The sequence below is a fragment of the Somniosus microcephalus genome, chromosome 29 (assembly GCF_052327205.1).
Source record: "Somniosus microcephalus isolate GS21.2 chromosome 29, FLI_Smic_1.0, whole genome shotgun sequence".
In the NCBI taxonomy this organism is placed as follows: Eukaryota; Metazoa; Chordata; class Chondrichthyes; order Squaliformes; family Somniosidae; genus Somniosus; species Somniosus microcephalus.
This window is the reverse complement of record NC_141015.1, coordinates 18,246,738-18,271,020: the sequence shown is the minus strand read 5'-3', so window position 1 is coordinate 18,271,020 and position 24,283 is coordinate 18,246,738. Positions and strand designations below refer to the sequence as shown.

The 24,283-nt window shown below is 43.4% G+C and overlaps 1 protein-coding gene across 5 annotated transcripts in view; it reads right to left on the bottom strand.

Annotated features, from left to right (window-relative positions):
- The window catches only part of sec31b (SEC31 homolog B, COPII coat complex component), a 106,968-nt gene that overhangs the window by 15,385 nt on the left and 67,300 nt on the right, over nucleotides 1-24,283 (bottom strand). For 4 of the 5 annotated variants that reach the window (XM_085970302.1, XM_085970305.1, XM_085970307.1 and 1 more), the window contains 4 exons: nucleotides 23,913-24,117; nucleotides 20,726-21,139; nucleotides 9,340-9,378; nucleotides 7,795-7,853 (listed from right to left, as the gene is read on the bottom strand). In XM_085970302.1, the coding sequence (XP_085826428.1) occupies nucleotides 7,795-7,853; nucleotides 9,340-9,378; nucleotides 20,726-21,139; nucleotides 23,913-24,117 (717 nt within the window). The remainder of the gene's footprint in view (nucleotides 1-7,794; nucleotides 7,854-9,339; nucleotides 9,379-20,725; nucleotides 21,140-23,912; nucleotides 24,118-24,283) is intronic. The other variant, XM_085970304.1, reaches the window with a different exon arrangement.

The following is a 24,283-nucleotide window of genomic DNA, read 5'->3' as shown; positions in this document are numbered from 1 at the left end:
TGAGCTCATGTTTACAGAAGGTGCAAGGTGGGTGGCCGGCCAGGAGAGCATTGGAATAGTCGAGTCCAGAGGTAGCAAATTCTTCTCTCTTACAAAGATAGAATATTGCACTACTGTGCAACTGGCATTAATTAATCATATGTGACAGCGGTGAAGTTTCTGCTCTTTCTATAAATCTTATAATCCCTCTACAACTCAGACGATTTCATAAAAAAAAAAATCTCTTGCTCTTTGAACTATATTGTAGTAATCCATGTAAGTGCACTAAATATTTTCGCCAGTATTACTATATAAAATCCTTCTCCTAGCCCACAAAAAGCAAAATGCCCTTTTTGAAGTTGTCCACTTGGTGGTATCACTTGCAGTTCACAAAAGGAAAGAGCGAGCAATTTCTAGCTCAGCTCCACTACCGCCCCCCCCCGCCCCCCCCCCACCCCCAGAAGGCAGCTGTTGTTATTCGACTGCAGCCTCCATTTTCAGGTCAGGTAGATTAAGTTAAAAATTCACAAATGAGGAGTAGGGAAACGGAAGGCGACAGGTTTTCACCCAAAGGGTAGGAGGCTTGTGGAATAAGTTACCAGGGAAGGCCACCGAAACAGACACTATAAATGGATTCAAGATAATAAGGTGCGTTTCTAGAGTGAGAAATGATTGAAGGATATGGTGAGAGGCAGGTAGGCATGATAAATCTATCAAAAAGAAACAGGCTAATTTACTAATGATTTTTCTGTTCCAAATATTCTTATAGTTTGGAAAAATGGCATTGGACTTTAAAATGTGACAAGTGAAAAAAACACCCACTCAATTCTCTTCAAATGCCTAAAGTAGGCTTAAAGAATATTGCTCCGTTTAGGAATTTCAAACCTCAAGAATGCAAAGATTAGAAATGAGAATCCATAAGCTATGGAAAACGAGATTCATATCCCAAGAAAGGATAGGTATAAAACGCTTTGGATTAGATACTCTTATCTCCTTTACAATGCAGGAACTGTGAGAGTGATCCAAGAGCCTTAGAAATACATAAGATTACAGTAGCTGCAATATGCACTCTAATAGAGCTTACTTGCAAAGCAAAGGTCAATAGATGGTGGAGGTACTCCAGAATTATCTGGTACCTCATGATAAGAGATCAAGTCACCTGGACAAAATCCAGAGAACAAATTTCTTCTACTTCGTACCATGGGGTTCATTTCTAGCCAGTTTCCTGGAAGGAAGTTATCAACTACAAATGCCAAAGTCTTGGTGAGCAGATCAAGCGTGGGAGAAGGCCTCTATTTTCTACGTCTGAAAAATTCTTCAGGGATCTCATAAGGAACAGAAACCACTGCTGCTGTGGGAATGAAATCCTTGATGAAAATAGAATTACTGATCAAGGAAAGTCTACAAATCAGAAGGAACACCATGGGGGAACAGAGGAGCAAGAGACTGATTCCCAAAGTGACCACCAGAGAAGGGAATGTGGCACCAGATGATGTTCAAACTTTCTTGGTAAGACAAGTGAAGATGCTGAAGGGGGGAAAAAAAAAAAGTCAGGATATACCTCAGCCTACCTTCCACAAGGAGTGTCAGCATCAGCCTGTTGCAAAGACATCACATGAGCCTGTACGTCTGGATTTAAAAATTCTATCAGTGCCTTGGAGCAGTGCAACGATAGACTAGTCACTTTCCTTGTGATGTTCTACACCAACAATTCGGAAAGGCTTGATGTAAGCAGTGAAGAACAGAACTTACAATCTGAGACATTACATCCTGGCACTCAAAGTAGGAGAATATACCTTAAAATTTGACACAAGGTATCCGATATACCGTGAAACTAGAATAAAAATAGCAAACAAAAGTGGCATCGCTCACTCCACAAGTAAGACTTTCTGAAGTGGGACTTAAGACGCGCTGTTAGGTCAGAGTAAAGGCAGCTTTAGCTGACCTGGGACATGACACTAGGTGGGAAAAATGTTCCATTTCCAGTGCCAACATCCTTCACTTCATTAACCACAAAGTTCACCCAAAAAGGGGAAAAAATTGCAACTGATTTGAAAAACAAAGTTATATCGTCGGCAGAAGAATAACAACTACCGAGAAGCAACAGCACAGAAAAGTGCTCAGCAGTCTGCCAACTAAAGTAGCCAAGCATCGGTTATCAGGGCAGTGTAAGGAGTTCCCGAGGACTCTGCGTTAATCCAATTCTGGCCTCTTGCGCATCCAACCATTGGCGGCCCTGCCTTCAGCCGCCTGGGCACCAAGCTCTGGAATTCCCTCCCTAAACATCTCGGCCTCTCCACCTCTCTGTCCTCCTTGAAGACAATCCTTAAAACCTACCTCTTTGACCAAGCTTTTGGTCACCTGTCCCAATATCTCTATGTGGCTCGGTGTCAAATTTTGTTTGTTAACGCTCCTATAAAGGCGCTATATAAATGCAAGTTGTTGTTTTCAAAATAAGTTCTTCTGTACAGAACTGTACAATAACAATGAAATTACATCAAATTGGTAGCTTTACTCTGATTTGGTTTCACATGCAGTAGAAAGAATACCACTGCTACTTTTCAGCTAGATTACATTGATGTTGCAGATCAACGGTTGACCGAAAACAACCTGAAAAAGGTTCCAAAGATTTCTTCTTGCCTCGGAAGGCAGATAATGTGGATAAACCTAATGGAGAACGGGACAGATGTGAGGGAGTGGGCAAATGAAGGGCACTCATTTTCATGGCTGGCGGGATGGGATGTGGAGTCTTTTCCTGTACTTTCCTCTGCTCTTGACCCTGTACCTTATTTGAGCCCTTGTTTGTGTATCATATCCATCAGAATAACATCAACTTCAAGGATTAATGAGATCTTCACTTTCCATGGTCACATTCGAGTTATTCTGCTCCTTGACTATGTTCCTACCAATGCAAAATGTGCTATTTGAAGGGTTAACATCACAGGCACAATGTTAACACAACTGATAGTAACTATAAGTGACACAGGCTGACTGAACTACAGGCACTGTGGAGAGACATCACCACAAACTGAAATTGCAGTTAATGGTTCCATGAATCCACAGCTAAAAGGATTTTCAGATTAACCCTCTAAGCTCATCATGGCCACAAGAGGTCACTCAGCTGAACTGTAAAATCCACTGAAGGAAAGCAATTACAGTCACAGTAAAACGGATGACATCTTTCTCCTTCAAAACAGCTAAATAATTTCAAGCAGGGCTAACAAACACTCGCTGCTTCATTAGTGCCTCTCCAAATACAGTTTAACTTTGTATGAATTCAACCAGCACTTGAAAGTGGTCCTGATCAATTCAGGTTTGCAACTTTGTTTGTTTTTATTTGAGTAAGATAGCTTCATTTTGCTCTTGTACTATCTGCTGGGAGAAAAGGAGGAGGAGGGATTAGGGTAGGGGATTACTGCTGACATTAAAAAAAAAGATACCTCCTACTTTGACTGGCATTATACTGCAGTACAAACGAACAGCCCAAGTTTCACATGACCAGCCCTTTTCCTGCACCACCTATAATCCCTTCCTTGGATCATTCCCTTGATTCTTTCACCCAATGAAGTAGATATACTTGACAATAAAATCCAATCAAAACAAACTGGAAGCTTCAAAGACTTTCAAATAACATTTGTAGTTTACTCAGATCCCCAAGGAAGCATCAGTTGCTCAAATCCTCTTGCCCACAAAAGCATTTGGTGTTCTGATCTCATCCCCGCCTCCCCCCCCCACCCCAAGCCCCAATCACAGTTACTCAAAATTCCACATCCATTAGCATCCACAGCTTGAGACGTGTACAAATTAATGGGAATGTGGATTTAAACTTCATAGCCTCGATTTTCTGGTATGGGCGTAGTTTAGACGTCAATGGCTAACACAGGTTCTAGGGTACGGTAGCTTAGTGGTTATGTTACTGAACTAGTAATCCAGAGGCACGGAATAATAATCTGGAGAATACGAGTTCAAATCTCACAATGGCAGTTTGAGAAGTTAAATTCAGTTTTTTAAAAATCTGGAAATAAAAAGCTGGCATCGGTAAAAAGTGATCACAAAGTTGTTTGATTGTAAAAGCCTAACTGGTTCACTAATGCCCTTTAGGAAAGGAAATCTACTGTCCTTACCGTGACTCGAGTCCCACATCAATATGGGTGACTCTTAACTGCTCTCTGAAATGTACTAGCAAGCCACTCGGTTGTATTCAGGGCAATTCTCAGGGCAAGCAGAGATGGGCAATAAATGCTGGCCCTACCAGCGAAGTTCACAGCGAGAGGATGAATTAAAAAGGCTTTAGAGATTCAAACAGAAAGGTGCCATTTGCACCCAATTTGTTGAGGTTAGCTCCTATGTATAGCTTTACACATGGCACTGTTTAATTGCAAACAAGGTATCATATGCCCTCCTTCCAAAGCTCAAGGCTGTCTAGTTTCCTCTCAAAACAGCTCTATTCTGCAGTGAATGACACATTCTCTAGCTCTTTTCCCCCCATTAATTTGAGGGATCCCCAATGCTTTGTTCTTTCGCTCCGTTATTTAAATAACTTCCTTCAATCATCCAAAAACAATCACTCTTTTTGCTGCTAATTCCACTCATTTCTCAAATTCCTTCAGATCACACAAGGCAACTAGGGATGGGCAATAAATGCCGGCCTTGCCAGCGACACCCACATCTTGAGAAAGAATTTTAAAATGCAGTCTTCGACGCAAACTCATCCTTTCTCAATACCTCAAATTTTTGGAACTCCTCATCATGTTGAATCATTCCTTCCTCCAAAAATTCTTTGGCTTTTAAAATCCAAGCACAGCATCACATTATCATTACTGCAGCACTGCTAATATTCACAACTCTCATAATTTCCAGTAGTCTCTGCAAATGTTCACACTTCCTCATTCATAGTTTTCTACATGTTTAAATTTCCCATGTGACGAACAAGCATTTAAAAACGACAAGTTACAGGATGTTTAAGTAAATCACACGCAGGGCCACTATTTTAGTGACTGAATAAATTTAGTTCCATTTTTAAACAAAGGGATTCTGGGAATTTTTACTCACGTTTTGGGAATCGTGTACTGCAGTTCCATCCATTTAGAATTCGGTACATTGGTTTACGGTAACCAGTTTCTACTACATGGAGTTTTACAACTTCAGTCTTTCACGAAAACAGCAAATCAGTGGCCGTGACCGTGAACGTTCGGAATGCTTTGTCAGCCTTGGCTCAGGGGTAGCACTCTTGGCTCCAAGTCAGAAGGTCATGGGTACAAGCCCCACTTGAGACTTGACTACATAATCTGACCGACACATCAGTGCAATACTGAGGGAGTGCTGCACTGCTGTAGGTGCCGTTTTTCAAATGAAGCGTTGCGCTTCAGGCCCCATCTGCTCCCTCAGGTTGGCGTAAGAGAGTCCAGGGCCCTATTCAAAAAGCAGGGGCGGTCTCCTGGTGTTCTAGCCAACATTTATCCCTCAACCAACACTGCTACTACAGATTATCTGGTCATTTAGCTCATTGCTGTCCGTAAAGACCGGGCTGTGCAGAAATTGGCAGCTGCATTTGCCTACATTACAACAGTGACTACACTTCAAAAGCATGCCATTGGATGCCAAACACTTTGGGACATCCTGAGGACATTAAAGACACTGTATAAATGCAAGCTTTTTTCTTTCTTTACTGACTGTGAGGCGGATGCCGAGAAACTCCAGTATGATTTGGACAGATTGGGTGATTGGGCAGATGCAGTATAATGTGGATAAATGCGAGGTTATCCACTTTGGTGGCAAAAACAGGAAGGCAGATTATTATCTGAACGGCAATAGATTGGGAGAAGGGGAAGTGCAACGAGACCTGGGTGTCCTTGTGCACCAGTCGCTGAAGGTAAGCATGCAGGTACCGCAGGCAGTTAAGAAGGCAAATGGTATGTTGGCCTTCGTAGCGAGAGGATTCAAGTACAGGAACAAGGATGTCTTGCTGCAGTTGTACAGGGCCTTGGTGAGACCACACCTTGAGTATTGTGTGCAGTTTTGGTCGCTTTATCTGAGGAAGGATGTTCTTGCCATAGAGGGAGTGCAGCGAAGATTCACCAGACTGATACCTGGGATGGCAGGAATGACGTATGAGGAGAGATTGGGTCGATTGGGCTTATACTGGCTGGAGTTTAGAAGAATGAGAGGGGATCTCATTGAAACTTATAAAATTCTAACAGGACTAGACAGACTAGATGCAGGAAGGATGTTCCCGATGGCGGGGGAGTCCAGAACCAGGGGTCACAGTCTAAAGATAAGGGGTAAGCCATTTAGGACAGAGATGAGGAGGAATTTCTTCACCCAGAGAGTGGTGAACCTGTGGAATTCTCTACCACAGAAGGCAGTAGAGGCCAATTCATTAAATATATTCATGAAGGAGTTCGATATATTTCTTAAGGCTAAAGGGATCAAGGGATATGGGGAGAAAGCAGGGACAGGGTACTGAATTTGGATGATCAGCCATGATCTCATTAAATGGCGGAACAGGCTCGAGGGGCCGAATGGCCTACTCCTGCTCCTATCTTCTATGTTTCTATGCATCCTGAAGAGCTCAGTTTCTCTCTTACTTTTTTCAGCTTTGGGGTTGCGTGCACTACACACATTGGACTCTTAATTGGCTTCTCAAAAAAAAAATAGGGCGCATCAAACATTCATAACGAGATTTAGTTCCCATACAGATGCAGTGGATATGATATCCCATCGTTAGGCAGTATAGTGGTAATAAATATAAAATGACAATGCTCAGACAGGGCAATGTACAGTTCAGTCAGTAGTTGGCACAGATGATCTTGGGCTCTCCTAGATACATTGGGAGACTTGGAAGATATTAAATGATGGCATGTCAACTTTCCAAGAGCAAAGGTCGACTTTTCATGTAATTTCAAAGACCCGCATAAAGGATGAATATGCAAAAGACTAGATTTTTTTTTTTTTTTTTAAAAGGTAGAACGAAGCAATGATATTACAGAGATGCAGCAACATGACGGGGATGCAAAGAGACACAGAAGCACCATTTACGTGAATGCGACAATTTGCAAGCAATCTTCTAAAATAGTTTTATCAACTAGTTTTCTTTTAATAGCTATATGTCCAAATTTTGTCATGCAATTATCATTAATAACAAGCTGCAAAAATCCCTAACTTTAGTTAGCACAGGTTTAAAACTAAGACAACAGGACCAGCACAACAAAAACCCTGCTCTCATTCCCACTTTGCAAATATTTGTGGAAATAAGATATTATTTTGAGGCTTAAAATGGTGATATCACATCAACTCCCCCCTCCCCCCATGGTTGCTTTTAACTTTGTGCTTCATATAACACTGCTGATGCTGGAAGATTTGCAAATTAGGAAAATCTGAAGGAAAATCATCATGTGTCAAAAAATGTATTAGCAATTCAAATTTGAATATACATCAGTCAACCAGATGAGAAGTATCACTTTTTTGGCAATACAGCTTTGGGGTGAAAAAACAGAAGGTGGCGCTCTTGTGCGCATCTCAAGCATGACCTAGGCAAGGAAGACGAGCAAGTCAATCGGCCTCTCTGTTCAGGCAGTGAATGCTGCCTGGATATCAATATAGTGGAGGAAATTGAAAAGTGAAGAGATCAAAATGAGAAAATTTCCCAGTTATTTTCGCTCCTTAAACTGCTTCTTTCCCATATGCCTTTGCCCCCCCCCCCCCCACTACCAGGAAATGGAGCAGTTCCATTTGAGATAATATGGCACATAATGCAAGTTCATCACAACTGCAATAAAACCCAGGTTGTATGATTAGCAAGTATGCACAACTTACCATTTTCTTTCGTTGCCCTGCCCGCATTTTTGGAGGATCATTCCATCCATCCAGGAACCCTATTAAAAGTAAATAACGTGAGATTGTGTATATGCAAAGAGGTCTCGTGTGTCATACTGTTGATAAAGATGCTTTTTTTTTTACTGCAAGTCTACAATCACTTCAATGGCGTTACATCAAGCTCAGTAACAGCATTATTGCTTTTTGCATGATAACGTCAACACAGCAAAGCTTCAACATTTTAATGCTCTCAGTCACAGCCCCCTCTTTATTGGTACCAGAGAGCACTTTAATATAATCTACACCCAGGCTCCCTGAATGAATCTTTGAAAAGCACTCGGTTGGGTATAATGACTTATTTAAGGGTTTCCAATGCTGCCCCGTACCTTAATGCATAGTTTGATGTACAGTCACAACCTCAAGATGAATCGCGCCATGAACAACTGTTCATCACCGAGACTGTGACCTTACCACAGAGGTCACTGAAGACTGCACTGGACCGCCCATTAATTACTACGTTATCTGTGCAAAGCTTCAAGTGCATTGTTAGGCATTTTCATCATCAATAACCCCATTGGTCAGTTTTCATCAGTTTGCTTCTATGTGCTGAAAATGTATGACTATGTCACATGGAATCTGGTGGCAACTTACTGAAACCGTTGAACAAAAAGCAACAATTCCTTTGCTTATCTTAGCAGGGATTAACACAAAATAAAGCTCTGGGCTGACCATTCCCTTTAAGAACTCTTGTTGCCTGGATTAAGCCAGTTATTCGCATTTATTAACATGATCACCTCATGCCATCAGCCGGGAACACCTTGTGAAATGGGAGCTCACAACCGTCAGCCAGGGAAAGGCGCTGACTGGAAGTGGAAGTGTTTCCCCCGCACGGCAAAAGAAAAAGTGAAAGTGGGCGGCAAGGGGGGGGGGGCGAAGAGAAGCGTCAAGATTCAACCCAAGCAGCTCTTTTACCTATCCTACCATTTACTCAAGAGTAGGATACACAGAGCTTGCAAGCAGGTCACTTGCCTATCTTAGAAATCATTAAATGAACAGTTTAATGAGGGAAGACAAAATGGAGGAAAGACAAATGAAAACAAAGGAACCCCCCCCACAAAAAAAGCTTCCATTAATATCAATATCACTCAATGAAAGCCTCACATTAAGTGGATTGGTGCAACATAATGCATGAATCCCTGCTCAAGTGTTGTTAGTTGCAAAAGCAACTTTCAAGTACGTCTCAAAAAACAGTTCAACCAAGTATTACAACTTTGTTTTTTTTAAAAAGCATGCAAACTGAAAAAAGGAACATCAGTGTTCTTCATACTCTGCGCAAGAGATATAATATCAGTTTATAGATTAATCTTTAAATTAAATTATACAGAAGAACCCTTCCTTTAAGAATAGGACTAAAAACAGGCGTGAAAAATCTGAAGACCTCAGATGTAAACAAGAGATACAAGCCATGAAGAACACTAGCGTTTCAACAGAAAATCCATTATACAAGGCTAGCTGACCCAGCCAGGACACTTATTATCCTTTCACCTGATGCACAAGGGCGGTTTTGTAGCCATGGAAGGAATCCTGAAAAATCAAAGAATACAGGGAGGTTCTATGGACAATCTAGACATCACTCAACATACTACACACTACTAGATAAATAATAATTCAGCCAACTATATACATTAGAACAAGGTGGTGACTATTCTGTTGGTGTTTATTAAATAGCCCAGCAATGTGATAGTTTGCTCTAATGTACACAAAGCAGAGAACATCAATCCTTGCCGCATACTGCCAAAAACACTCCACAAGTTGTCATCCCTTACCATCATGCAATACAGGGGAGTACTTTTGTCAAAAAGCATGCAGCACTGCCTCTTCTTGTAGAATTGACACTTAAACCTAATGGCAGAATTGGGCAGAAGATGCACATCAAACCAGCAAAAGTCAACAGCACAAGCCAATGGTGGGGACCAAACAGCCAAACTTGGGCACAAATAAAAAGGGAACCAAACAGAGGCAGCTGACAGGAACTGTGAGCAACTATGGAAAATGATCTGTGGACTTGAAAACCCTTGAACTTCACTCTTCAGATCATCAGAACTGATTGTGTTTAGTTAGTTTACAGCCTTCACACAGAAATCACACAGAAACCCCACAGTGCAGATAGAGGCCATTTCGGCCCATCGAGCCTGCACCGACACATATCCCACCCGATCCCCGTAACCCCTACATATCCCACCCTATCCCCGTAACCCCACGTATTTAATCCCCCTAACACTAAGGGTCAATTTATCATAGCCAATCAACCTAACCCGCACATCTTTGGACTGTGGGAGGAAACCGGAGCACCCGGAGGAAACCCACGCAAACACGGGGAGAATGTGCAAACTCCACACAGACAGTCACCCGAGGCCGGATTCGAACCTGGGTCCCTGGCGCTGTGAGGCAACAGTGCTAACCACTATGCCACCATGCTGCCTTGTTAACATATTTCCACCCAACTCCATTTGCTAAATTCTCTTGAAATGGTTGAATCCATTGTGCATCTTCCATGTTTAACCAGAATGGCAGCACTGGCAAACTCCTTCTTAGACAAAAAGGAACTCGAGCAGGAAATTATCGGCAGTCACTAATAAACAGGGACTACATTTTGCAAAGTGGCACAAAGTGAGTTCCGTGTAGTTTAAATATGTGCATGCTAATTCTAAGTGTGTGTGTTCTGGCAGCGTAAAGCATTTCAATTGGATTAGTGTCTGATGAAAAGTGCTGAGGCAGTTTGGTTAAAAAAAGACTCTCAGTTAAGGCACATCGTTCAGCAAAATTGGGGGAATTTCTCAACAAGAGTCTGGAAATTTTAGCCTTACTGATATATTTGGAGAGGATTTGAAGAGTACAACACCTCACTTCCAAGACCTGCTGAAATATTCACCCCACTAGCCCTTTCACAACAATGAGTGTGATCTGGATCAGATCTTAGGAGAGAATAAATATTCTCTATACTTGTTCATTCTTAGGATCTCAGGAGACAATATCACAGAGGCAGGTTGGGTGAATAGACATGAAGAGGCTGTTATTGCACAGGTGGAAAGGAGATCCTGTCCTTGCACTGGATATCTTTGTGGTTAGGTTAGGTCACTTAGGCCCGTCTAGGGCTAACCAATAGGTTTATCTAACCACAGGCTCCACTGGACAACTATTGAACAGCGAGATAAAAACAGAAAATGCTGGAGACACTCAGCAGGTCAGGCAGCGTCTGTGAAGAGAGAAACAGAGTTAACGTTTCAGGTCGATGGCCTTTCATCAGAACTGGACAAAAGCAGGAAATGGAACAGATTTTTAAGCAAGTTTAGGGGCTGGGAAATGGGGGAGGGGATGAAAGAACAAAAGGGAAGGTCTGTGATAGGATAGAAGGCAGGAGAATTAAAGAGACATTAGATATATTCAAGGCAAAAGGAGATGGTAATGGGACAGGTTCAGAAACAAAAGAGCCATCCTTTGTTTCTTAACCTGTCCCATTACCATCTCCTTTTGCCTTGAATATCTCTTAATGTCTCTTTAATTCTCCTGCCTTCTATCCTATCACAGACCTTCCCTTTTGTACTTTCATTCCTTCCCCGCTTTCCTAGCCCCTAAACTTGCTTAAAAATCTGTTCCATTTCCTGCTTTTGTCCAGTTCTGACGAAAGGCCATCAACCTGAAACGTTAACTCTGTTTCTCTCTTCACAGATGCTGCCTGACCTGCTGAGTGTCTCCAGCATTTTCTGTTTTTATTTCAGATTTCCAGCATTTGCAGTATTTTCATTTTGTATTGAACAGTGAGGTTTGACTCATGTCTTCCAGTTTCTTCAATTAAGGTCCTAGCCTGTGTACTCCCCTTAGTAATAGATGGTTTTAATTAGATCGTCATCATAAGGCACTCATATTTAGCATCTTAGCGGTGTTGTGAGGCTCTTGCATAATATATTCCATATACATCTGGGCTAGGATCTGAATCAATGACTATACAGAGAACATGTGAAACAAGCAGTAACTGATGAGCAGTTAAGGACATTAACAAGTGCCTCCTACCCACCGAGATCACACCTACCTAGAACTATACACATACCAGTGACCACATCCCCTTTGGAGATGCATGGACAAATAGCAATGTTAGGCTACTAACAGTAAATGACCAGTTTTATTTACAACACTCACCAGACATCTTCATTTTACCATTTGATGCAATCTATCAAAACTTCTGTGCTCCAATAATCTACATGTACATTTACAGTAGACTCCCAATGTAGAGATTCCCAATAAAACATGATACATAAATATATGTAGAATACTCAGATATAACTGCTACAAATTCTACCCCTTCTCAACATATGGACATTGAGACTCTAAACTAATAAAATAATCACAGGTAATAGTGAATTCAATAGAATGTGGAGAGATGGATAGATAGCCCAGTGAGTATACATTATGTAAGAGTGTGAGCAGGAGCATATAACAATCTGTAATACAACCCATGGATTTTGATCTTCTTCAAAGACCTGAGCTTTGCTCTCATGGTGCACAATTTCATTAGAACTCCAAGATTGCAGTGCAGTATATAATACACCATTCCATTACACCTCCTGTACTCCACATAATACTTTATGGGGCCAATTTTCCTGGGTGCCCTCTGCTCAGGCACCAAACAGAAGGAGAGCACTTAAAGTAGATCATCCCTACTTCCAGTCTGGGGCCATTTTAATGGCCTGAAGGCAATCCTGGCACAGACCTGCCCCATGGCAGGGCCTAGTGCTAGTGGTATGGCCTGGAACTTCAGAGGCAGCTGTGGGCCTCTCAGGCCACGGTGACTGGGAAATTCTGGCTGCCAACAGAGATCAGGAGGTCCTGACTGAAGTGAAAATTTCTAGGGAGGACAAGAAACAATAATTGCGGCCTGCCACCCACCCCGCCCCCCCGCCCCAAGGGAGATCGGGGATAGAGCACATCAGGTTTTTGTGGGCAGCCAGCAAGCGTTCCAAACCGAAATAGAGGCAGGAGGCTGGGAATGCTCTTTCGCATGCTGCGGTCTGACCTGCATCTTCTGCACACTAACTGGAAAGCCTCGGGAATCCCAGGGTAGCGTTAAAGGGGAGTAGTCCTAACAATCCAAGTATCTGCTCCTTTTTACTGGCCTCTGCACCCGCAGAACACTCAGTGCCTGAGCACAAGGACCAGTAAAATCAGCCCTTACAGGTCCTTCCCATACAAGACAGGTTAACAATGCCAGCATCGGAATCAAATTCTCAACCGAGAATAATCGTGAAACTAAATTTATCAATAGACTTGGCTTTCCTTATGCACAGTCAACAACCAGTTGAATTTCAATGAAGTGATCTGCAACCAATGGTTTCTAGTAACAATTACAATGCTGACTGAGTTGTAGCAAATCAGTAGTAATTCAAATATGATTTGGCATCAAAATAATTCATTTCAATCATAATTAAATCTGCCTGAGTGTGGCAAAGAGAGACAGCGAACTGGTGACGCTATAGGTTCGTACATCAATATGCTGTAGAGTAGTAGGATGCACGAGTGCACCTGCAATTCTCCAAATGGCAAGTTCCCAATCTTGCCCAAAGGTACCAAAGGTCTTTCCCTCAAGGAGGGAGAGAAGAACAGGGAGACCTGTCTCCTGGCACAAGTCCTGGCAGCTGGTACAAAGCAGTGCTGGCAGAACATAAGAATTGGGAGCAGGAGTAGGCCATACGGCTTCTTGCACCTGCTCCACCATTCAATAAGATCATGGCTGATCTTCAATCTCAAATCCACTATCCCACCCAATCTGCATATCCCTCGATTCCCCTAGAGTCCAAAAATCTATTTACCTCAGCCTTGAATATACTCAACGACTCAGCCTCCGCAGCCTGTTGGGGTAGAGAATTCCAAAGATTCACAACCCTCTAAGTGAAGAAGTTCCTCCTCATCTCAATCGTAAATGGCCGACCCCTTACCCGGAGAATATTCCCCCTAGTTCTAGGCTCCCCAGCCAGGGGCAACAACCTCTCAGCATCTACCCTATTGAATCCCCTCAGAATCTTCTATGTTTCAATGAGATCACCTCTCATTCTTCTAAACTCCAGAGAGTATAGGTCCAAGAGGCCTGGGATCACGTTACCTGCACGTGTTCTCAGTGAAGAGCTTAGTGTGAATATCTCAAAAGAATTCACACAATTTTATTAAGTACCCCGAAAAAATGACACAATAAGAGATCAAATTAAAAAGAAATTTCTTAAAATAAGAAAAAAAATCAATAGCAATTTATCCAGACTCATTATGAAGCTTTCCATTCTTCCTTTTGAGTACTTAAGCCAACAGTCAACATGGTAGGAGGGTAACCAGTTCCCAGGGATGTGCAGTACCATTCCCAATCAACTACCAGGAGATGCACAAGAATCATTCTCCTCCCCCCCCCCCCCCCATTGGAGGAGGTCCTGTCTGGCCTCCAATTAGCACCTCCCAACGTGCCAGAAGCAGCGGAGGCAGGCGGGCGGACCTGCGAGGGAACGAGGCTGAGCGGCGGCGAGTTCAAAAACAGCTCCGAGACCAGGTAAGGCCTCAGAGCAGCAGAGGCAGGCGGGCGGACCTGCGAGGGAGCGAGGCTGAGCGGCGGCGAGTTCAAAAACAGCTCCGAGGCCAGATAAGGCCTCAGAGCAGTGGAGGCAGGTGGGCGGACCTGCGAGGGGACGAGGCTGAGCGGCGGCGAGTTCAAAAACAGCTCCGAGGCCAGGTAAGGCCTCAGAGCAGCGGAGGCAGGCGGGCGGACCTGCGAGAGAACGAGGCTGAGCGGCGGCGAGTTCAAAAACAGCTCCGAGACCAGATAAGGCGTACCAGTCTCCGAAGTCCGAGGGAAGGAGAGAAGTAAAAAGTAATCCAAGTGTGACGTCACCAGAAAGCGGGTAAGTGATTGGTTGGTAAGTATTTACTCTTTCTCCTTCTTTACAAAACTTAAATTCTGAGGTTTATAGTTTCTAGGGTCTCTGTGGTGCAGCGGGGACTGCTGGCAGGCAAGCGCCCTTGAGTATATCATTAAATTGGTGGTATTGATTTAATTTAAATTAATTAAAGGGTAAGTCATGTCAGGACAGCCCAGCCCCATGTTATGCTCCTCTTGCTCTATGTGGGAATTCAGGGACACTGCCGGTGTCCCTGACGACCATGTGTGCCAGAAATGCATCCAGCTGCAGCTACTAGCAGACCGCATTGCGGCGCTGGAGCTGCGGGTGGATGGGCTTTGGAGCATTCACGATGCTCAGAGGGTCGTGCATAACATGTTTAGTGAGTTGGTCACACCGCAGGTAAAGGCTGCACAGGCAGAAGGGAAATGGGTGACCATCAGGCAGAGCAGTAGAGGCAGGCAGGTAGTGCAGGGGACCCCTGTGGCCATCCCCCTCTCAAACAGGTATACCGATTTGGATACTGTTGAAGGGGATGACTTACCAGAGGAAGGCAGCAGCAGTCAACTTCCTGGCACCAGGGGTGCTTCTGCTGCTCAGGAAGGGAGGAAAAAGAGTGGGAGAGCAATAGTGGTAGGGGATTCCATCGTAAGGGGTACAGATAGGCGTTTCTGTGGCCGTAGACATGACTCCAGGATGGTTTGTTGCCTCCTTGGTGCCAGGGTTAAGGATGTCACTGAACGGCTGCAGGGCATTCTGAAGGGGGAGGGTGAACAGTCAGAGGTCGTGGTTCACATTGGGACCAATGACATGGATAGGAAGAGGGATGAGGTCCTGCAGCAAGAATTTAGGGAGCTAGGTAGCAGATTAAAGGGCAGGACCTCAAAGGTGGTAATCTCTGGATTACTCCCGGTGCCACGTGCTAGTGAGTATAGGAATAGGAGGATAGAGCAGATGAATGCGTGGCTAAAGAGTTGGTGCAGGAGGGAGGGCTTTAGTTTCCTGGATCACTGGGCCTGCTTCTGGGGAAGGTGGGACTTGTACAAGTCGGACAGGTTGCACCTGAACCAGAACAGGACAAATATCCTTGTGGGGAGGTTTGCTAGCACTGTTCGGGGGGGGGGTTTAAACTAAAATGGCAGGGGGTTGGGAACCTGAGCAGGGAGACAGAGGAAAGGGAAACAGGGGTAAAAGCAAAAGATAGGAAGGAGAAAAACAAAAGCGGCAGTCAGAGAAATCAACGGTTTAAATCAAACATGGCCACAGTAAATCATAATTCTAATAGGTCTAAGAGCGTTAAAAAAACAAGCCTGAAGGCTTTGTGTCTTAATGCGAGGAGCATTTGTAATAAGGTGGACGAATTGGCTGAGCAAATAGAGGTAAACGAATATGATTTGGTTGGGATTACGGAAACGTGGCTCAAGGATGGCCAAGACTGGGAACTCAACATCCAGGGGTATTCGATATTCAGGAAAGATAGGCAAAAAGGAAAGGGAGGTGGGGTAGCATTACTGGTTAAAGAAGGGATTAATACAATTGTAATGAAGGATATTAGCTCTGATGATGTGGAATCTGTATGGGTAGAATTGAGAAATACTAAGGGAAAAAAAACATTAGTGGGAGTGGTATACAGACCTCTCAACAGTAAGGCGGAGGTTGGGGATGGCATTAAAAGGGAAATTAAAGAAGCGTGCAATAAGGGCACAGCCGTCATCATGGGTGACTTTAATCTACATATAGATTGGGCCAACCAAATTAGTAACAATACTGTGGAGGAGAATTTCCTGGAGTGTTTACGGGATGGTTTCCTGGGCCAATATGTCGAGGAACCAACCAGAGATCAGGCCATCTTAGACTGGGTATTATGTAACGAGAAAGGATTAATTAGCAATCTTGTTGTACGAGGCTCCTTGGGTCGGAGCGATCATAATATGATCGAATTCTTCATTAAGATGGAGAATGAAGTAGTTGACTCAGAGACTAGGGTCCTCACTTTAAATAAAGGAAACTATGATGGGATGAGGCGCGAGTTGGGTAGGATAGCAAAATACTGCAGATGTTGGAAATCCGAAATAACAACAGAAAATGCTGGAAAAACTCAGCAAGTCAGGCAACATCCGTGGAGAGAAATTTGAGTTGACGTTTCGGGTTTGACCCTTCTTCAAAACTGGAGAGAAAAGGAACTAGTTTTGAAGAAGGGTCAAACCCGAAACGTCAACTCAAATTTCTCTCCACGGATGTTGCCTGACTTGCTGAGTTTTTCCAGCATTTTCTGTTGTTATTGCGAGTTGGGTAGGATTGATTGGGGAATGGCACTCAAAGGGTTGATGGTGGATAGGCAATGGCAAACATTCAAAGACCGAATGGATGAGCTACAGAATTTGTTCATCCCAGTTTGGCATAAAAATAAAACAAAAAAGGTGACTCAACTGTGGCTAACAAGGGAAATTAGGGATAGCATAAGATCCAAGGAGACGACATATAAATTGGCCAGAAAAAGCAATAATCCTGAAGATTGGGAGCAGTTTAGGATTCAACAAAGGAGGACAAAGGGATTAATTAAGAAAGGGAAAATAGAATATGAGAGTAAGCTAGCAGGAAACATAAAAACTGACTGTAAAAGCTTTTATAGATATGTGAAGAGAAAAAGATTGGTGAAGTCAAGCATAGGTCCCTTGCAGTCAGAATCAGGGGAATTTATAATGGGAAACAAAGAAATGGCAGACCAACTAAATTCATACTTTGGTTCTGTCTTCACAAAGGAGGACACAAATAACCTCCCAGAGATGCCGGGGAACATAGGGTCTGATGAAAGGGTGGAACTGAAAGAAATCAGTATTTGTAGGGAAATGGTGTTAGGAAAATTGATGGGACTGAAGGCCGATAAATCCCCAGGGCCTGATAATCTACATCCCAGGGTACTTAAGGAAGTGGCCCTAGAAATAGTAGATGCATTGCTGGTCATCTTCCAGAACTCGATAGACTCTGGAACAGTACCCATGGATTGGAGGGTAGCTAATGTTATCCCACTATTCAAAAAAGGTGGTAGAGAAAAAGCAGGGAATTATAGACCGGTAACCCTGACATCGGTAGTGGGGAAAATGCTAGAGTCTATTATAAAAGATGTAATAGCAGAGCACTTGGAAAGCAGTGACAGGATCGGACAAAGTCAACATGGATTTACAAAAGGTAAATCATGCTTGACTAATCTACTAGAATTTTTTGAGGATGTAACTGGTAAAATAGCTAAGGGAGAACCAGTGGATGTGGTGTATTTGGACTTTCGATAAGGTCCCACATAAGAGATTAGCATGCAAAATTAAGGCACATGGGATTGGGGGCAAGGTATTGACTTGGATAGAGAACTGGTTGGCGGACAGAAAGCAAAGAGTTGGAATAAACGGGTCGTTTTCCGAGTGGCAGGCAGTGACTAGTGGGGTACCGCAAGGATCGGTCCTAGGACCCCAGCTGTTCACAATATATATTAATGATCTGGACAAGGGAATTGGATGTAATATCTCCAAATTTGCAGACGACACAAAGCTGGGTGGGAGGGTAAGCTGTGAGGAGGATGTTGTGAAACTCCAGTACGATTTGGACAGGTTGGGTGATTGGGCAGAAAAATGGCAAATGCACGATAATGTGGATAAATGTGAGATTATCCACTTTGGTGACAAAAACAGGAAGGCAGATTATTATTTGAATGGCAATAGATTGGGAGAAGGGGAAGTGCAAAGAGACCTGGGTGTTGTGCACCAGTCGCTGAAGGTAAGCATGCAGGTGCAACAGGCGGTTAAGAAGGCAAATGGTATGTTGGCCTTCGTAGCAAGAGGGTTCGAGTACAGGAACAAGGATGTCTTGCTGCAGTTGTACAGGGCCTTGGTGAGACCGCACCTTGAGTACTGTGTGCAGTTTTGGTCGCCTTACCTGAGGAAGGACGTTCTTGCCATGGAAGGAGTGCAGCGAAGATTCACCAGGCTGATACCTGTGATGGCAGGAATGACGTATGAGGAGAGATTGTGTCGATTGGGCTTATACTCACTGGAGTTTAGAAGATTGAGAGGGGATCTCATCGAAACCTATAAAATTCTGTCAGGCCTAGACAGACTAGATGCAGGAAGGATGTTTATGATGGCCGGGGAGTCCAGAACCAGGGGTCATAGTCTAAGGATAAGGGGTAAGCCATTTAGGACTGAAATGAGGAGGAATTTCTTCACCCAGAGAGTAGTGAACCTGTGGAATTCTCTGCCACAGAGGGCGGTGGAGGCCAGTTCATTAAATATATTCAAGAAAGAGTTGGATATATTTCTTAAGGCTAAAGGGATCAAGGGATATGGGGAGAAGGCAGGGACATCAGCTATGATCTCATTGAATGACGGAGCAGGCTCGAAGGGCCGAATGGCCTACTCCTGCTCCTATCTTTCTAACTGAGATCTGAAACTCAGTGGAGTGGGGGAAAGGAAAAAAAAATTCAAGATTCCTCCAGGATCTTAAAAATTAGCTTCACATCAATTATTATCCATTATTTTTATTTCTATAACTTCTTTGAAAGCCATTTCTGACTAGCACAAAGAATTCTAGCCAACATGTTGGTTATGAACCTGCTAAGATACAATTCCAAGTTTTGATGAAATGACTAATGTAGGGCACTTGTGCTGATTTAAAACAAGTTTTGATAGACAGGACAGTTGTTCACATCCTTAATGTGTATTTTGTTTGTATCAAGACCGCAGGAAGTTACCCTCAACTCCAGCAATCTCCCCCAACATTAGCTAGGTAACATAACTTTCTCCAGCTGCCATCTCCCTTCACAGCCAAGCAATAACAGATGTTCCTGTAGCTCAGGTGCAACCTTTATGATGAGGAAATAACATTATAAAACTCAAGAGGAGTGTCTTCATTCAGATAAATGGTCGATAAACTGAACTGTCATCTTACACACTGAAAACAAGTCTTAAAAGTGCCACAGTCAACGGCTGTCAAACAGTTCACATGAACATCAACTGGCAATGAACTTCACCACTCCCCACCCACTCCCCAAACGCCATAGCATTCTCAGCTCCAGCTGTGCATTAATCCAGGGATTAATCATTTTATTTTCAAAAACCATTCAGAAGGCTCCTCTCTAGGCTTCACAAGCTTTGCCATGCACAAATGTGAAGAACAACTGCCTGCATATCAGGTCCATACCTTATTTTTTTTTTTAATCCAAAAAGATCCATGCAAAGCTGAAAACCAGCAAGGCCGCTACTCTTTGAACGCAAGTGCATCTTGCTTACAAAGGTTTGATGGTTCAGGAACAGTTGGAACTAGTTTTCAGAAGGAACAATTAATCATATTTATTTTTGGCACCATTTTGTGTAGTTTGCCTTCAATATTCCAGGCAGCATTTCTCTGAATAATAGGAGAGACTTGGCAGGAAGTCTCATGTGAAGGGCATGCTCTGCTCTTCAGCCAGACACTCGGAGCCAGGCTGTAAAGAGGAAAATGGAGGAGGGTGGCTGAGGTGGGGGACACCAGAAATTTTGGGAATGTTAACCTTACAATGCATCTGTAGGGAGTGCAATGATACTTAAAAGACAATTCCGCAAACCCCAAAACAAGACGAAAGCAACAAAACTATTAAACACCGTGTACGGGCGCTCTTTTGGGATTTTCACCAAGGGGATTTCCCTTCTTCACATAAACCAGATGCAAAAGGCAAGGTGCTGAATTATTTGCCGTGCTCTTAGATTAAAATTTAAACGCAGCCTTTCGCTTTGTTGCATCCAAGACTGGATCGTCAATTGTTCTTTGAAAACTAGCCCAGATTTGTGTGTGTGTGTTTTTTTTTGTCGGATTCAGCTCACTGATTGATGGCTGAAAGCAACCTGCTGGTGAGCAATGTAGTCAGTATGAGCGCGCCATCTCATAACGTTTTTTTAAACTTCATGCAAGTGTCCAATGGTTGCATACACCTATTGAGGCAGACAGTGCGATAGCAGCTATAGACTGAGTACCTGTTGGAGGAGGAGGAGGAACAGCTGCAGACGAGAACGGTTTGGAGGAAGGAGCTCCGGGGCCTCCTGTTCCAGAGGGGTGGGGAAAAGTAGGGTGAATGCCTGGTAGAGACGTGGGCGGGTGGGGCTGATGCTGGTGGTAACCTGGGTAAGTTGGCAGTGGCCCAGGCTGTGCAGAGGGTGGCAGTGTGTTAGAGGGTTGATAGGATGGCATTGAAGCAGGGGTCACTGAAGCAGGGGTCATTAACGATGGTCCTGACATGGACACACCAGGCATTGTTGGACCGCTCAGAGAGGCTGTAGGTAGAGACGGACCAGTCAACCCTGAACCTGGCATAGGATTCTGAAGAGGATAGGCTGGTAGTCCACTTGGAGGAACCTTTGGCTGTCCGAAATTCTGGAATTGTGAAAAAGCTAGGAGGGAAAAAACAAAAATAAATTTAAGCTATATGACAATACAGCAATGTTCAATTTGAATTTATATTTTCCTCTTTCCTGCGAGCCACTCCTTGGCAATATCGTTCATATAAAATTTCACAAAATGCACAACCTGACTAAGATTCATGGTTCCTGCATTCAAATCTCAAATCACAGCAGAGCATTTCTTTCTTATACTCTGCCTCAAACTCCAGCAGAATTGGGAGGCGCACACCAAGTGTTACTGGACCACTCAAAGGCTGCCAGTTCAGACAGACCAATCAACTTTGAACTCGGAAAAGGATTCTGGCAATTAAAACGACTAAAACCTCGCTCTGTGCTGTGTTTAAAACCAACAACTTGCATTTATATAGCGCCCATAATGCAGTAAAACTACCCAAGGTGCTTCACAGGAGTGTTAGCAAATGTATTTTTACACCTAGCCACATAAGGAGATATTAAGACAGGTGGTCGAAGAGTTAGGTTTTAAGGAGCGTCTTAAAGGAGAGAGAGGTAGTGAGGCGCAGAAGTTTTGGAAGGGAATTCCAGAGCTTAGGGTTTCGGCAGCTGAAGGCACAGCTGCTAATGGTGAAGCAAAGAAAATTGAGGATGCACAAGAGGCCAGAATTGGAGGGGCGCAGAGATCTGAGGATTACACAGGATATACGGCACAGAAACAGGCCATTTGGCCCAACCAGTCCATGCCAGCGTTTATGCTCCACTCAAGCCTCCTCCCGTCTTTCCTCATCTAAATCTCAGCATAACCCTCTATTCCCTTCTCCCTCATTTGCTTGTCTAGCCTCCCCTTAAATGCATCTATACTATTTGCTTCAACCACTCCCTGTGATAGCGAGTTCCACATTCTCACCACTCTCTGGGTAAAGAAGTTTCTTCTGAATTCCCTATTGGATTTCTTGGTGACTATCTTATATTGATGGCCTCTAGTTATGCTCTTCCCCACAAGTGGAAACATTCTCTCTGTATCCACTCTATCAAAACCTTTCATAATTTTAAAGACCTCTATTAGGTCATCCCTCAGCCTTCTCTTTTCAAGAGAAAAGAGACTCAGCCTGTTCATCCTTTCCTGATATGTATACCCTCGGTATTTTGGTATCATCCTTGTAAATCTTCTCTGCACCTTCTCCAGTGCCTCTATATCCTTTTTATAATATGGCGACCAGAACGGTACGCAGTACTCCAAGTGTGGTCTAACCAAGGGCTGTAGGAGATTACAGAGATATCTTCTAGATATAATAATACTGGAAAACAAATTAGAGAATGCTACCTACATGTTCTCTACAGTGTGAAGGACTGAAGCTCCTCATAATCCTCTACTAACCTGCAGGTCAGGTACCTACTGACTCATCCAGGCAATAGTACACAGCACAATCCTCTACTAACCTGCAGGTCAGGTACCTACTGACTCATCCAGGCAATAGTACACAGCACAATCCTCTACTAACCTGCAGGTCAGGTACCTACTGACTCATCCAGGCAATGGTACACAGCACAAGGGTCAACCTAACTAGGAAGCAACCATGAGGCAGCCACCAAATCTACTGGGGGGTTGCAGTGTGGGGGAAAATACACTTAAAATGGGTCAACGTCATAAAAATTAAGAGTCTTTTTAATCACTAGAACACAAAAGGAGGCCTGGATGAAGTAGCAGGTTGGACACCAGGCTTTCATTTCTGGGTTCAAATCCAGCTCACACAGATGGGATAAAAGCTTCCTTTATCTGCGGGTTAGATAGGACCAATATGAAATGAGTTTGGACAATCTCAACCCGTCTCCTAGTGAACAATGCCTAAAACTGGTCCTCACTGGCAATTCCACTGAGAAACTAAAAGATGACTGTTGTGGGAAATAGAAAACGTGCATGCTTTGCTGAAGTTGGGGCTGAAATCCATTATAACAACAGAAAATGCTGGAAAAACTCAGCAGGCCAGGCAACATCCGTGGAGAGAAATTAGAGTTGACGTTTCAGGTCGAAACCCTTTTTCAAAACTGGAAAGGAAATGAAATAGATCGAAGGCAGGGCTGCGATAGAACAAAAGAAGTAAAGAGACATTAAGAGGTATTCAAAACCAGACGAGATGGTAATAGGACAAGTGGAGACAAAAGACGGCTCAGATTAGGTGTGAAGTGTACTGGCAGAGAGACAGCTGCCATGTGGGAGAGAGAAAAAAAAGGAAAGGGGGGGGGGGAGGGAAACACATAACAAAGGGGTGGAAAAAAAATATAAGTAAAAATGTAATAGGGGCCGAGGTTATGATCTGAAATTGTTGAACTCGATATTGAGTCGGGCAAAGTAGAGGGAGCTTCGCTCTGCGTCTATAGGCAACCAAAACCCAAATAAAAAGTTCCCAAGTATAAACACCTTGATTAGCACAAATTTAAAAAAAAAATTGCATACATGTGAAAAATTACATATATACAAAAGTTATACACTTGATACTTTACATAAAAATTAATTACTTTACATAAAAATTAATTATTTATTAGAGTATAAATGTACTTCTCCCTCCACACCAATGTTCCCGCTAAACTGCGTGTCCGTGCGGCTCTCTGCTGGCCCCACGCAGCCCGGGACCGGCTTTTCCAATATTAAATTTTGCGCATGCACGGAACTGTGAATGGGGAACATTTCTACACACCCCCTGGATTTCCTCCTCCCACCACCTTAGCTGAGAAACACATGAATTAACTTGAGTTCTATTCATTTTAACAGGAAAATGACTGATCTGCTTTGAAGTGTTAAACGGATTACCTGGTGCAGAGACTGTGGTAGGATGTTGTGGGTAGGCGGGGCGAGGTGCTCCCGGTTTGGAATAGATGTTGGTGGTGTTGCCGGCAATGCCCTGAGCGGGGACAGCAGATGGAGGAGGTGCTGCTGGAGCAGGCTGGGGAGTGAATATTGTTGGAGCTGAAGGACGGATTTGGGCCGGAGGACAAAAGGAGGTCTGGTATGGAGTCTGTGAAGACAAAAATTGATATTATGAAGGGAAAAAATGTTTGGTAGTTAACTGAAGCAAGTCTCATAACTAATTTTAATTATTCAGATTATAGGCTAAATAGCCATGATGCCACACCTCAATTTTCATGGATTTTTCAATAATATAATTTTAAATCGCAAGACAT